We start from the raw sequence: 13,818 nt of genomic DNA on the forward strand, positions 1-13,818 counted from the left end.
CAGAAAATGGGGAAAAACCTAAATTGAGCTGCAAATGGACTATGACTTGAGACAGAGGGCAGCGAAGGGTCATCTGGAAAAGACATCTTAAAATTAGCTCTCTAAATAATGTTTAATATTAAAATACTGTACACACTTGAGTAATTTTCTATAAAGATTTGATTTCCTAAGCAGAATAATAAGATAGTAGTGGTCTTACCTGCCAGTTTGCAGATTATGTGCCATTTATTCCCATAACTCAAACCCTAACATTAAACCTACATCTAATCAAATAAAAATGCAATACTAAATGAACAAGAAGAATGTATAAGGCCAGTGCTTCGAAGCTCAGGTTTGATTGTGCATGTTTTCCTTCTGATAGTGATGATAGTCTGAATTAAAAAGGGGACATATTATATGTTGCAAGCATTTAAAGGGCCTGTACCAAATATTTTTGATAAAAATCTGTTTTGCCCCAGTAAAGATATTGTAAACTCATATATTCAGGTAAAAATAAACCACAGTGGTTTCTCTACATCTAATTATAGTGTTTTAATTTCTGCAAAGCAGGAAGTGCACTGTTAGCATGCTAATGTTTGTTTTTTGTAAGTTAGTGCGACAGCAATATTGCCGAAGATACATGTAGACAGGTGCAAAACAACCAGTTCAGTTTTTCATGTTTACATGTAAAAAATATAAATCAGGTACAGTGCCTTTAACCAAGTTATAATAATTTCCCCCTCATCCTTAGTTTACTCCAAATTGTATTTTGATTGATTCATGGACTTTTGTGTTTACACCAACACCCCAGCTCAGCCCACTTCCCTATACTTAGTTTTTGTTTTTAAATCAGGCTAGGGTTCAAAAATGCTACATGGCCATTTTTGACAAATACAATGTTAGAATCTGCAGCTTGCTACGTTAAATGTCTCTGAAGAGGCAGGGCCAATCAATTCTGCAGGTTTGAACAGGAAGTCAATGTCCCGTTTCTATTATCAAGCAGTTTTTGATCAATATTGAAGTTTACATGCTCTTTGATGTTTACCTTTTCAAAACACACATTCATCTACACGAGGACCCAATGACTATAATGCCGAGTAGTTCCTGTGAAGCCTCTAAAGTGTGATCCATTGCAGCATTATTCAAACAAGTCAATACGGTCGACTGATCTGCGTCATAACTGGCATTAGTGACTGAGGCCCCGTTCCCTCTTCAGCATTACAACACATCGATCCCCTTCCCACAGACATGAAATCCTTTACAAACCCAACATGGGATTATGATTTAGAATGGCCTTTGACATGAACAAAAGTAATGCCGCAAAAAACTAACTAGATTTTGCTGCAGTATTATCATAAACTGAATATATGTTACGTTTAAACCTAACTAAAAGCACTGTGTGTTGTTGTGGAAGCCTTGTTCAACTATTAATTAACCATTTAATAATTTAGAGTATAATACCAAATTTTACAGCCAAGCAAGAAAAATCTATACCTACAACTTGCTAATAAAATCTGATGAATGAACCTGCCCACAGCCTGCAGATGGCCATGCGGAAATATTCTGTTGTCAAACTTTAAGGCTGAAGTAAATACTACAGCAGGTTTTGAATTTCACTAAGAGTCAGTGTTTTTTAGCTTGCAAAAGAGGTAGTTTCAGTCACAACTGATGTTACCTGAAAAAGGCTGATGTATAGATATTTAACAAATAAAGTTGACATGTCTGTGCATAGAAATATTCTTTACAACCCTAAATGACATTACAAGCGAGTTACAAATGAGATTGATTGTAGTTGCATGAGGTTTTGTATAACAAAATACTGGCAACTCTAAAGTAAGAACAAAACAAAAGCATTGCACCGATGTACTCATCAGCAGTGGTTAAAGTAATGATGGAAGACTGTTGAACTCCCCATTCAACTTTTAAATCTTGTCTGCTCACAAATGTGATTAAATTTCCTAAAAAGAAAAAAAAGAAAATAATGAGACCCAGATAATGTATACGTTTATACATTGGCGCCTTCTAGTGGCCATGGAAATTAACAGCAATATATGGTAAAAGCAATTACAGAGCTTTTATTTTTGAGAAGAAAATAAGCATTAAGGAATCTAAAGTACTTACAAGGCATGATGAGCCTTCACCTGGGTACGACAGTTACGACCCCAGTAACAATCAGGGCGCGATGTAACAGGGGCTGAAGAAAGAACAGCTACAGCATTATTGACCCATATAAAAAAAAAAACACATATTATACTCAGTGTTGATGCACAAACAATTCTAACCTGGCAGATCAGACTGAGGGATGTTTTGTCTGTACTTGTAGGCCAGTTCCTTGAAGTTCCGCAGGCCACAACAGTTGCATATTACAGTGTTTGCCGAAATACGCCGATCTGAAAACATGATGACAAACAGGTTGTAAGTTCTGCCCTCATTGGCTGTTCACTGAAGAAGGCGTCACCTGACAGAGCGTAGCTGCCCTGCTGCAGACCCTGGAGAGACTCCAGCAGCACATCTCTCCATGTCTTTCCTCTGACAGACAGGTAATTCTGGTGAACAAGTTTACAATTATACAATAGCACCGAACAGAAATTACTTGACTACATAAATGATAATTAAAAGTTCATTAAATACCTGAAGTACATCTGATTCATAATTATTGTTGTTGAGCACACCATCTAAAGATTTATCAGTCAGATTCAGCTCTGCAAAAATTACAATTATTAAAAACAAATCTAACGTGAGATTGTGTCCAAAGCATTTATCTTGGCAGGTACGTACCACAGAAGCGGGCCAGGCAGCCCTGACAGCCCACCCTCTGACACCCCCAGTACATGTGACAGAAGTAGCGCAGACATATGGAACCTACAGAGTAAAACATATGGTAACAGCACAAGCCAAACGAGATATTTTGTTTGTGAAAATTGTAATAAATGTCCGTTACAACAGTGGTTCCCAAAGTGGGGGTTGGGGCCCCCTTGAGGGGTTGTGAGGCATGAGCTGGGGGTCACTGATGATTTGTAATCCATTAGTTTAAATTGACAGAATATAAAAAAGTATATTTTAGGAAAACCAGGTCCAATGACTCAATAAACTAGCCAATTATGTAATTAACAATATTATATACACAACTAGTTAATACTGGTATTAATACATTTTGCAGTGAGGGTCGGCTACATGGTGATTTTGGAGATCCCGGCCTGAAAGTTTGGACAAATCTAAGTAACTCACATTGCTGAGCAAACATCTTCTGTCCGTTTTGTGTATTTATCTCAGAAAGTCTGTCTGGCATGGGCTGGAGGCAGCAGGTACAGATCAGGTGTGAGGCATAAGGGGGGCAGCAATACTGCGGAGAGGCCACAGGATCTGTAGACAAAGCAGAGTACATGTTAGTTAAAAGTTAATTAAAAATACCAAAATATTGGGTAGTTTGTCAAGTTGACCTGATGATGCATCAGCAGATGTTGAAGGCTGCTCACTGCCACTCCTCGTGGGCCCCTCCTCAGCGGGGGGCTTAGGGGCGGGGGGCTTGTGGACAGTGGGTAGGGCCAGTGGAGTGAGTGGAACAGACAAACCTCGGAGCCAGAAGCTGGAACCTGAAGTCAGCAGCACCTGACTGACCTCACTCCTGTATCCAGAACACTGTCTGCACATTACTATGGGCTGGCTGTGGACACAGAGCACACACATACAAATATATCAGCATGGATCTGGGAACATTACTTTGGAGCACTATTTTACAAGGCAAGAGCGTGACAGGCATGTCGTATTAACATTATGTAAAATGCAATGGCTAGAGCTGTATTTGTTGTGCATAATTCAAACTCTAATCAGTGACTTCTGGCATCCTGTTCTGTTGATTGCTAACTGCTATGTGTCCAGCAATGAAATGAACCCTTTAATTTATGGCATATTTAATTTATTAAAAGCTGTGTACCACGCCGTTGAACGTTGTATGAGCAAACCAAAGACAATTTTCTGTGATTGAAACGGGAGATAACATATTTCTTTTCTATTCTAACATGAATCTCTAGTCATTCACGTAACTCATTGATGAATAAATTAGAAACTAAGGCCTTACCTGTTATCTGAGGAATCGCTGTCATTGTCGGAAAAGTCATAAAGATAATCCGAGCTGGCCTCCTCATCAGAAAAGAAGCGCTCCACTTTGGGTTGCAGCATGTCTTGAGTGATCTTATTACGACTGTCCATGCTCTTCATGTCCTCTTGGCTGCGACACTTCTCTGCGGTTATTCAACAATCAACTTATTAGGAAACTCTTGATTCAATACATTTAGATGCACAGATAACTCTACAGAAGTCTACATGCAGGTCAAACACAGATAAGCGGCATCTCATTTATGTCCAGCATTTGTTTTTCAGACGCGCTGGAACTACGTTATTTACACGTTGAAGCTCAAGTCATTTTTACTTTCATTTAACAGTTTGTCATCTCCACTGAGCTAAAGTGAGTCCAAAACACACATCGAATATTTATTAATACCAGTCTTTATCGGACTGGGCTTTGAGATTCGAATAAATGTAGGGAATGTGAACAAACCTGGGTGCTGAGTGAGGTAGGCTTCCACCAGGTTGTTGAGGATGTGGTTTTTGCGGATCCTTTCCACGGGACAGCGACAGGTCGGGCAGAGGGAAGAACGCTCCATCCAACCAGAGTAGCAGGCAGCGCAAAATGTGTGCATGCAAGGCTGCAAGCTGGCAAAGGAGATGTATGCTTGACAAATATACAACTGTATATACAATTATCAACAGTCTTCACAGCAAAAGTGTACTGTATACCTTCAAGAGTGTATATTACTTGTGCTTGTAATGTTTAAGGTGAGAGACACTGCCTGCAAAACTATTTAGTCATTTTTGGTCAGTTTTCTCTCTCAACATTATCCAATCTGCACCTAAAGATTTTCAATTATTTCATTGAATTTCATTCCACATTTTCCTCCTGTAGGGACATAAAGACCTACAAAGAAGCACCTACATCAAACTTTACAATGTTGTACTTAAAAAGATTCTGACATAACTACAAAAAGATTGGTTGATATTTCATTCCAAGCCTGATTAATCAAGTCTAAAAAAAGGATGTAAAATTAGGATTTTTTAGGCCAGTCAGACCTAGATCAGTCTAGTAGAAATACCCATATTTTTCTTACATTTATGCGAGTAAACTTCAGAAGAATATTCAAATGTATATCTTTAAATGTATGAGTTTTTCCTATTCACCTGCAGTGTCTTGCCTTGAGTAAATTTAATACATTTGTCAATTTGCTTTTCACTCATTTGGGACTATTTAATTGCACTGCTTCTTATCCTGAACTAAATGATTGAAGTCAATGAGAAGTGTAATGTAATCATTTAGAAAATCCAAGCTCATTTTTACCTAAACCTGCTCAAAACAAGATTAATAACCCCCATATTAAAAGTAGTTGAACTCATGTAGATATGAGGTTTTTCTTGCCGTGTACACTCTTTGAGAAGAACTCACCTAACACAGTCGAACAAAAGGTCTTGGCAAATAATACAAGTCAGCGATTCCTCCATTTTGTCCGTCTTCTTTGCTTCCGCTTGTGGTTTAGACACAACATGGCTTCCAATACTTGGTCCTGATACTTTATTGCTGGCTGTGTCCACTGAGCCTGTATAAAGTTGAAATGTTAATATGTTAATAATCATACTTCAACACAAATAACTTACCATCATCAGTTTTCCTCTTTTTTCTTTCAGGCTCCAAGTGATCATTGTCATCATCTCGTGTTGAGTCGGGGTCCTTTTGTTGACCTTGTGAATGGAATTGAAAAATACCATAATTAGGACATTTCATACAATATTACATAGTAAAGTTGCAGATACCTGTTCCTCATACCAGTAAACAACACATAATCAACCCAATAATATGGAATATGAAACAGTCTTGCCCAAAGCTGCAACAAACAAACTGGCAGAATTCATACAGTAACAGCTCTTCCTGAAAATCTAAACTATTCCAAGTCATGGCTTATGCCTAGTACCATTTTATAAACTAAAAAAATCAGTGTGGGCTCCATGCTCTTACCAGAGCCAGTCTGAAACACTGAATCCTGCACACATGTGGCAGGGCTCGTGACGCAGAAGTGAGAAGTGGAGGTAGAAGGCAGTGGTTCTTCCTGGGCCAAACCTTGTGGTGGTTTTGTCAGTAACACAGGCGACACAGACAGGGTCATGTCGCAGGATGGGACAGGAGCCGACAGGTCTGTAAACAATAAAGAAATCGTTACAGTTGTTTGTGCTTTATAAAACATAAAAGGCTGATGTTTGATAGTTATTGCCTTACCAGATGCATTGTGGGAAGCGTCTTGTTCCGAGTTAATTAAGTGAAAAACATAGGCAACATCTAAAAGAGGTAAATGTAAAGTAAAACAGTTGGGTTTTGAGAAGTTTCATGTAAAAATGTCTGATCAAATGTACTGTATGTAATATGTACTTAATGACTCACTTTCTTGAGGCTCACTTTTTCTGTACACAAAGTGAATGATATCTCCATGTTGCAGAACATGGGACTGTTTTCTAACCAGTTTGGACATGTTGATCACAGTGCCATTAGTGCTGCAAGAAATAATATCACACATCCATTTTAATTTTAACTCAAGTAAAGATAATTAAGACTCAGAAGTAGAAGACATTTTAACAAACTGTACCTTGTGTCTTCTAGCCAGACTAAACCCGAGCTTTCGTCAAGAGCGATCTTGCAGTGCTCGCCCGACACCAGCTTGTTTAATGGAAATGACAGATCACACCCTGTGAAATATATGGAGTTATTTTTATCTTGGAGAATCTGATTATTACACAGAGCATTCTCCAACAAGAACTCCTCTGCATTTCAGACATTTCACTGGAGGAATGGGAGAAAATGTGCCTTCAGGCACGAACTCAAACAATTCATACTAAATGCAGATTAATTAAATATAAATGGTTATTCAGGACTTAAATCACTCCAGTAAAGTGTTTGATTTTTTTTTTTAATTGAATATTGAAATTGAAAGCTTAATTCATTGTTTATGGGAATACCCTGAGCTTAAACTCTTCTGGCAGGAAGTACTAGGACATCTCAATATTACTGTGTTTACTTGACTACACAAGTCTTTCTTTAAAATTCAAGAATGGCCCACTTATTAATCAGAATTATTCAAGCAAAATGCCATGAAATGGAAACCGAAAGAAAGACCTCAGACAGAACAATGGATGAAGGAATTGTCTACCACATCAGAAATAGCCTTTATTGTTGGCAAACCTTTGTGGACTTCACACTTCACTTCATAATCTATATTATTTAAGTAAGCTATGTGTATGTGACTAGCTCATGAACAACCCGTGTTTCAATTATGTTATGGGCCTGCCCCATGTGTTTTGTATGCAAGTAAAAGGTTGATCCATTCGTCTTTAGGGTTCAATGTTTGTTTTAAATGAATTATTCTTATTATTTACTTATTTACGTTTTATTTCTACAAATTACTACTTTCTTTATTCATAAAATTTTCAATTAATTTTATTTTTGCCCAAAATAACTGGAGCAGTTATCAGTATAAAAAGGTGTGTGTATATGTATACATGTTTATATTCATACACTTTTCTGCTGAGATACACAGGGGTAAATGTTTGTCTACCTCACCATCTAAGTCTTGTCACTTTGCATATAAGATAGACTGCAAGGCACTGAACAAAGCAGACTGGTGGGGAAATATATGCCTAGACTTTTCTTAGACATGGCCACACAAAAAACTGCTTAATATTCTGCACACATGTTCTCAATGGGCGTCTTTTGTTATGGTCACAAGGGGCTGTCTAAGATTGGTGCACTAAAGAAAGCTTTGTGTTTAAAGGGGGGAGGATGGTTCAGACACTGTCATGTCTGCACCGCACACACTTTTTGCCAAATCAGAAGAGAACACGTAGATACATATCTAAAGGACTCGTGTTTAAATGGTCTAAGTTACCTCTTTTACGGCCAACTGTGTTCTCCCTGTTCAACAGCAGCACTTCATCATTGGTGTCCACTTTAATCAGCTTCCCCCAGGGTCGACCCGTTTCCACTTCAGCTCGACAGAGTCGCACTCCTTTTTTAGCATCAAATATTTCTCCACTTCCGTCCATCTCCGATTGTCTCCAAGACAGTGGCTTTTCTGAGGACACACAAAAGTGAAACTTAGAAACTTATTATAGACACGTGACCACTTAGCGTCTCTTTAACATTTAGGTCTGAAACAATACAATCAAAAACAAGATATGTGACAGACATCAACAATAATAAGTACTTAGATTAAATAACTGTATGTCGACATTGGTGCTCGAGCCCAACTTTGTTCAACACAAAGTCCCGCAGACACGGGAGGAATGCTAACAGTCAGTTAGCCGCTGCTAAACGCTGCTGCCTCCGGAAACCCGTTAAAATAACGTGTGTTTTTTACTGCTCACACATATAAACTCATAACATCAAAAGCACTTGCCTTGCCGTCAAACTCTGCCGTTTTTGCTCCAATAACAGAGAGTGTGAGGACTTGTGTTCCTCATGTTTCAGATCGCTTCAGCCGCACTTCCTGCTCAGCGCGGCTTTGACATTATTTACCGTCATCAGCTGATGGAGGAGGGGCCTGTCCACGTGACGTCACAGCGCCGTTTCTTCTGTTCAGTCCCAAAGTGTTTGAGACATCCTGAGACTGTCCTGTCCTGATGCATATGGAGGAGAGGAATATTATTGCATTCCTTCATGGTTTGAGCTGCTCAGAGCTTCACTGATTCAGTCCAAATGAAATTGCAACTTAGACTTGAGTTAGATATTACATGTGTTGTAAGCTGAGCCAGGTTTGGAGTGAATGAAAGCACTAGCCTGATCTTCAGGCCAAAGTTGTATGTACATTTCAACAAGTTCCATGACAGATTTGATTCAGAAAATCATATGTAATGAATATTTTTGTAAACGTCTACCTGGAGTAGACCTACTGTTTGAATATCCAGCCTACCTAAAACTATAAAGCGTCTAAAAACACTGACTCTTCTAAAACATGTGTGTGGTGTTGGTTAGTCTATGTAAATAAATATGAAATGTCATACACACATTTTGTTTGTCAAGTTTTGTTCATTTCATGAAAAACTGTGAAAAAAATGCAGAAAATCTTTAAAATATAATATATAATATCTTTATTTGAAATAAGCTATTACCATGACAAGAACCCTCCATCAAATCTTTCAAATCTGGAAGGTCTCTTAATGGCGAAAACCCATGAATAGGCCCCATCTCAGTAATAAAGTGATTGGTGGTGGAAGAGTGAATAAATGCAACATCCAATCCAATATGTAATGCTTTTTAAATCAAATTGGGGCAGTTTCATAATCATGGGTCACCCTACACTTTGCTCACTGCTTTGGATTGAATATGTCTTTTCAAACTATATTTAACCAAGTTGTTAAAAAAGGAGAAGAAATTATTATTACTTGAGTGACTTCCTGTCCCACATTCATCCTCTGCACAATTTCACTCCTTCGGTTCATTGCTGCAGCAGAAATGTTATCTCGAAGGTTACTATTGAAAAATGCTGATTTAGGAAACCTCATATTTGAAGATAACGACAGTTCTATCAGTCAGATGGCTGACCTAACCTCAAGCCTGAAATTTAATTCAAACTGAATTCAATTTAGTTAGATTTCAACTGTATTCTATCCAGTGCAGAAATATATTCATGTTAAATCTACCATTAGTTTAGTTTTTAATTTATTTCACAGGGACCATGTACAGATTATGAATCAAACAAAACATTAAAAAGATGCTTAGAGTTATTAAATAACTAGACATGCAAATAACCAAATATGTTTAAAACAACAACAACAACAACAACTTGAAGTTAAGGACAAACGGTGGAAATGCATGAACATAATTGAGTAATTGGATATTTGTCCATCTTTGGCCAAATTCTTGTGTATTTATTTTCCTGCCTATTCTATATGAGTCGCTAAACCATCATATCAAACAAATACATTTTCATTTCATGCACACTATATAAGACACAGTAATTTAATAATTAAATGAATATGAGGTGGCGATTAATCACATTTAACAGCCTGAATGGCACTCTAAATGTAAATTGGCTTAGATATCTTTTCAAGGACCAAATATTATGAATGGTGTATTATTTTGAAATTTAGGTGGAGAACTTTCTTCTCAGTCATGATTTTGTTTGTTTGTCATATTACATTTGTATCAGCATAAAAATTAATATATAAAAAAAAAACATTTTATATTATAGATAATATAAATTCCTGGGGGAAAAAAATTAATAAAATACACGTTTCTTTTTTGTAGACAAGGACCTGCTCCGAGCAGAAACCTGCTTTGTCTGGAGACCCAATGCTCTCCTATTTCCTTTGAACACGGTGGAAATGCCGTTTCGGGGAAAACTCAGGGATCTCCTACAAATATATTCCCAGTGAAACCTCCAGGGCAGACGAAGGGGCAGGTCCATGGGTTTGCTATAGGCCCATATTGGTTCCTATGATTCTACTACATATGGTACAACTTACATATGGTTCTGTCCTTTTGACAAAAACATTAGCCAAGCAATTCAACCCTCTTATTGAACGGCTTCAAACTATCTGGAGTTGGTATGCCATGAAAATCTAACCTATAAGTTTAGAAGAAGATGCTTTTCCTTTCCACAAGAGGTTAGTGACAGACATTGGAGTTCAATTATAGATACAGGGCTTGATCATTGTCTTTATTTAAGTTAGAATCGATGTTTCCTAGAGGAGACAATGGTGGCCTCCCATATGTGGCATTCTGGTGGTACTATAAATGTTTTAAACTAATTTAAATTAAATAAAAATAAAGAAAATAAAACCAACAACGCCACCGGGCTTACACCCGGAAAACTAACTAAAAGGACACACAGATTCGTTCTTGATTATACAGAGGCAGATTCCAGTTTCACATGTAATTTATTTAACAGGCTATTAATTTAATAAATACTTTAACACAGGCTTAGGTAACAACACAGTTCGTATCAGTTCTTTATGCGTGGATGTATAGTCTTTTAAGAGTCCAGTGGATCTGGACAACACAGGGCACAGACATCCATATCAACAGAGGGCAGGGCTAGGCAACGGCTCCAGCGCACACCGCCGCTCCAGAGAGTTTAGGTTACATCTGAAAAGAGACCTGGTTAACGCTAACCTGAACACTAGGCTACCGGCATATCACGCTCAGGACGTACCACGTTAGCTGCCCGGGACCACGCGTTGTGGGGCTATGACAGCGAGACCACAACAATCCCGAGTCAGCAGAGATCACATCGGAGCGTTAACAAAGCGGCGCCAGGTGACAGGCCACGGCACTAAACCACAGAAACCATTTTATGAGTAAAACTACACGATCGAATTGCATTAGCATAAGGGACAACTACTACCTGGAGAGCGGAGGTACGTGGAGCAACACCCAGACCCAGGAAGTGCGTAGGTCAGAGGATGAATGACAAAACGGAACAACATTTTATTGGCCAACGGCCCTAATGATTAGCCAATAGGAAGTGGCATGGTCTGCCCGCAGGCCATACTGCCACACATAGACTCACATAGTAAAAAAAAAAGGTGATACAAACGATACTTTCTTGTAGTATTGTCATGCAGTTGGATCTGTAATCAGTGTGTTCAGTACAGAGACAATCACTGCGTTTAAGTTGCCTAGTCCTGTTTAAATCGATAGTCCAAAGTAAACCTGGGCACGTCGATTGACAACATCCAATGCCCAAACAAGGCGCAGAAGTGTATCATCTGACCAGAAATAGTGGGTCCAGAATTGTGAATTATATCCACCCATCTACCCAGAAACACTTCTTTCATCTCCATGTTGTGCTTGGTAAAAATCCACATCCAGTCACAGCCCACTGTGGCCACAAAAGTACAAGCCTGTCCTCCTTCACACAGGCTAAACCCTATTTTAAAACATACTCATATTACGTCTGTTCACTTATAACTCAAAACAAATGCGCCAAGTGACATAAACTGTCTATAAATTGTACTAAATAAAGTTTCATATGCATCGCTTGTTCCCCTATAGTCTCAGTATAAACCATAAAACAGATTTTGGTCTGTGTGTGTTACTCTGGATTAGAAAGCCACTCAACATCTCACCCAGAACCAACTCATCTGAAGACGAAACCCAACCAGCTGCTGTCGATCGCAGACACACAAGGGGCCGCTTTCAATCACAGCAGCCTCTGGCCCCCCGTCTATCCAGTATCCACCCTAATCAGGAGATGAGTAAAACTCCAGGGGACGGGAAAAGGGGCTACACAGATTTACAAACCTATTGGAAAATTCCTCTTTAAAATGAGAGACTTTGAGAAGGCCAGACTACACAAATTTGCCCCTAAAAGTAATGTATCCCTCGAATGTGAAAGAGAATGAACTGCATTATTAGAACAGCATCAGGACCGAACAGCACAGACTCAACAGATCAACAGCCGAAGCACAGAACTACACTGAGGTGAGTGAAGTTATAGAGATTTGATTTAATCTGGATTATGCAAGAGTTGGAGAGTCTTCTGCTGAGCCCCATGCACAGTCACGCGGCTGTGATTGTAACGGAAATCATTTTCAGTAAGCTTGGCCCCAGACGCTCCTGCTGTGGCAGTGAGAGGAGGAGGGGGTTGGCTGACAGACCATAAGTAACAGCAGCAGAGCTCAGCCACGAACAGGACACATTTCTCCATTCCCCTTTCATTAACATTATTTCATCACCCAATCTTTAACTCCACTGGCACAACTTTCAGAATTACTCTTTAACCTGACGGCTTCAACTTCATGTTCATTTGTACTGAATATTCACATTTTTGTAATGAATAATCTTATAATTATATATTCTTATAGACTTATAAAGTAATTAAAATACAATAAATACAGTAGTTTTTAAATAAACTAGTACAAAACCTTCCGTATATTCCGTTACTCTATTGGCCTGATACATGTTTAATATCAATCAGTCAACACCTTAAAAGAGACATATTATGCATTTCATTTCATGCATTAAACTTTAACATACGTAGATCATATTTTTTTTTATTTTGCTCATTATTAACCTGAATATATAATGATAACAACAACTACAATAACTGCTTAGTAAAAGAAACAGGTCCTTTGAACTCGTTCAAAGGAGCAGAACTGATAAACCTCATAGTGACACGCACAGTGGATTTTCACTTCGATATTTTCTTTTTCAAAAGTCGATATGTGACATTTTAAAACCTGATATTCATCATTTGAAATCTCAATTTAGCTATTAATGGCAACTAAGTGCAGAGATGTGGGCGGAGATAGGGGATAGGTAAAAACAGGACAACATAGGATCAAAATGACAAAATGACGAGGAAACACCATTGAAACAGATTAAGCTCATTAAAGCAGATTTAGCATAGTATGTCTCCTGTAAGGGAATAAAATGAAATGAATGCTTCTCCAGTTCCATGAGCTCTGAGGACAGTTATAGCTGGTTTTGTGTTTAAAGGAGGACAATGTGTTTCTCTAATAGAAATAGCAAACGAGTCCTTATCGTAGGACTAATGTGAGCGTTGCCCCGTCTATTCCCCAGCAGTGCATTATTAATGGACAGTGCGCGGGCTGCTGAGTTCAGGGGCCTCTCCTCACTAATGTGTCCATTCTTCATTCTTGGATGTCTGCACAGAAAAAAGGTACACACACATTCAAGTGCACAGGCGCACAGCTACACACAGAGATGTGCCATCCATGCAGAGTCTAATCTTAAGGGAAATTATTATATTTTTAGTTGGCATTCAGTGGTGAGTGCAC

At 38.5% G+C, this 13,818-nt stretch overlaps 1 protein-coding gene and 1 long non-coding RNA gene across 3 annotated transcripts; both read right to left on the reverse strand.

Annotated features, from left to right (window-relative positions):
- Positions 1–1,341: 1,341 nt before the first annotated feature.
- Positions 1,342–8,168, reverse strand: chfr (checkpoint with forkhead and ring finger domains, E3 ubiquitin protein ligase). 2 transcript variants are annotated; one of them, XM_072433128.1, is made up of 17 exons: positions 7,962–8,168; positions 6,666–6,765; positions 6,464–6,573; positions 6,302–6,361; positions 6,044–6,220; positions 5,686–5,769; positions 5,477–5,612; positions 4,538–4,692; positions 4,058–4,220; positions 3,420–3,643; positions 3,208–3,342; positions 2,758–2,841; positions 2,611–2,681; positions 2,438–2,525; positions 2,262–2,369; positions 2,101–2,173; positions 1,342–1,937 (listed from the first exon to the last, which is right to left on the reverse strand). In XM_072433128.1, the coding sequence occupies exons 1-17, from the start codon at positions 8,116–8,118 to the stop codon at positions 1,895–1,897; spliced, it is 1,968 nt and encodes a 655-aa protein (XP_072289229.1). In that variant the 5' UTR covers positions 8,119–8,168; the 3' UTR covers positions 1,342–1,894. The 2 variants fall into 2 exon arrangements, with proteins under 2 accessions (XP_072289229.1, XP_072289228.1); XM_072433127.1 differs by having other exon boundaries at positions 1,348–1,937; positions 5,477–5,627.
- A 2,720-nt stretch (positions 8,169–10,888) lies between these two features.
- On the reverse strand, positions 10,889–11,474 carry LOC140346396 (uncharacterized). Its single transcript, XR_011924317.1, has 3 exons — positions 11,421–11,474; positions 11,229–11,348; positions 10,889–11,161 (listed from the first exon to the last, which is right to left on the reverse strand). It is a non-coding gene; the product is annotated as an uncharacterized lncRNA (long non-coding RNA).
- Positions 11,475–13,818: the final 2,344 nt, after the last annotated feature.

This window comes from Eucyclogobius newberryi, unplaced genomic scaffold (genome assembly GCF_026437365.1).
Source record: "Eucyclogobius newberryi isolate DKJ021-1_F unplaced genomic scaffold, fEucNew1.0.hap1 SCAF_6, whole genome shotgun sequence".
In the NCBI taxonomy this organism is placed as follows: Eukaryota; Metazoa; Chordata; class Actinopteri; order Gobiiformes; family Gobiidae; genus Eucyclogobius; species Eucyclogobius newberryi.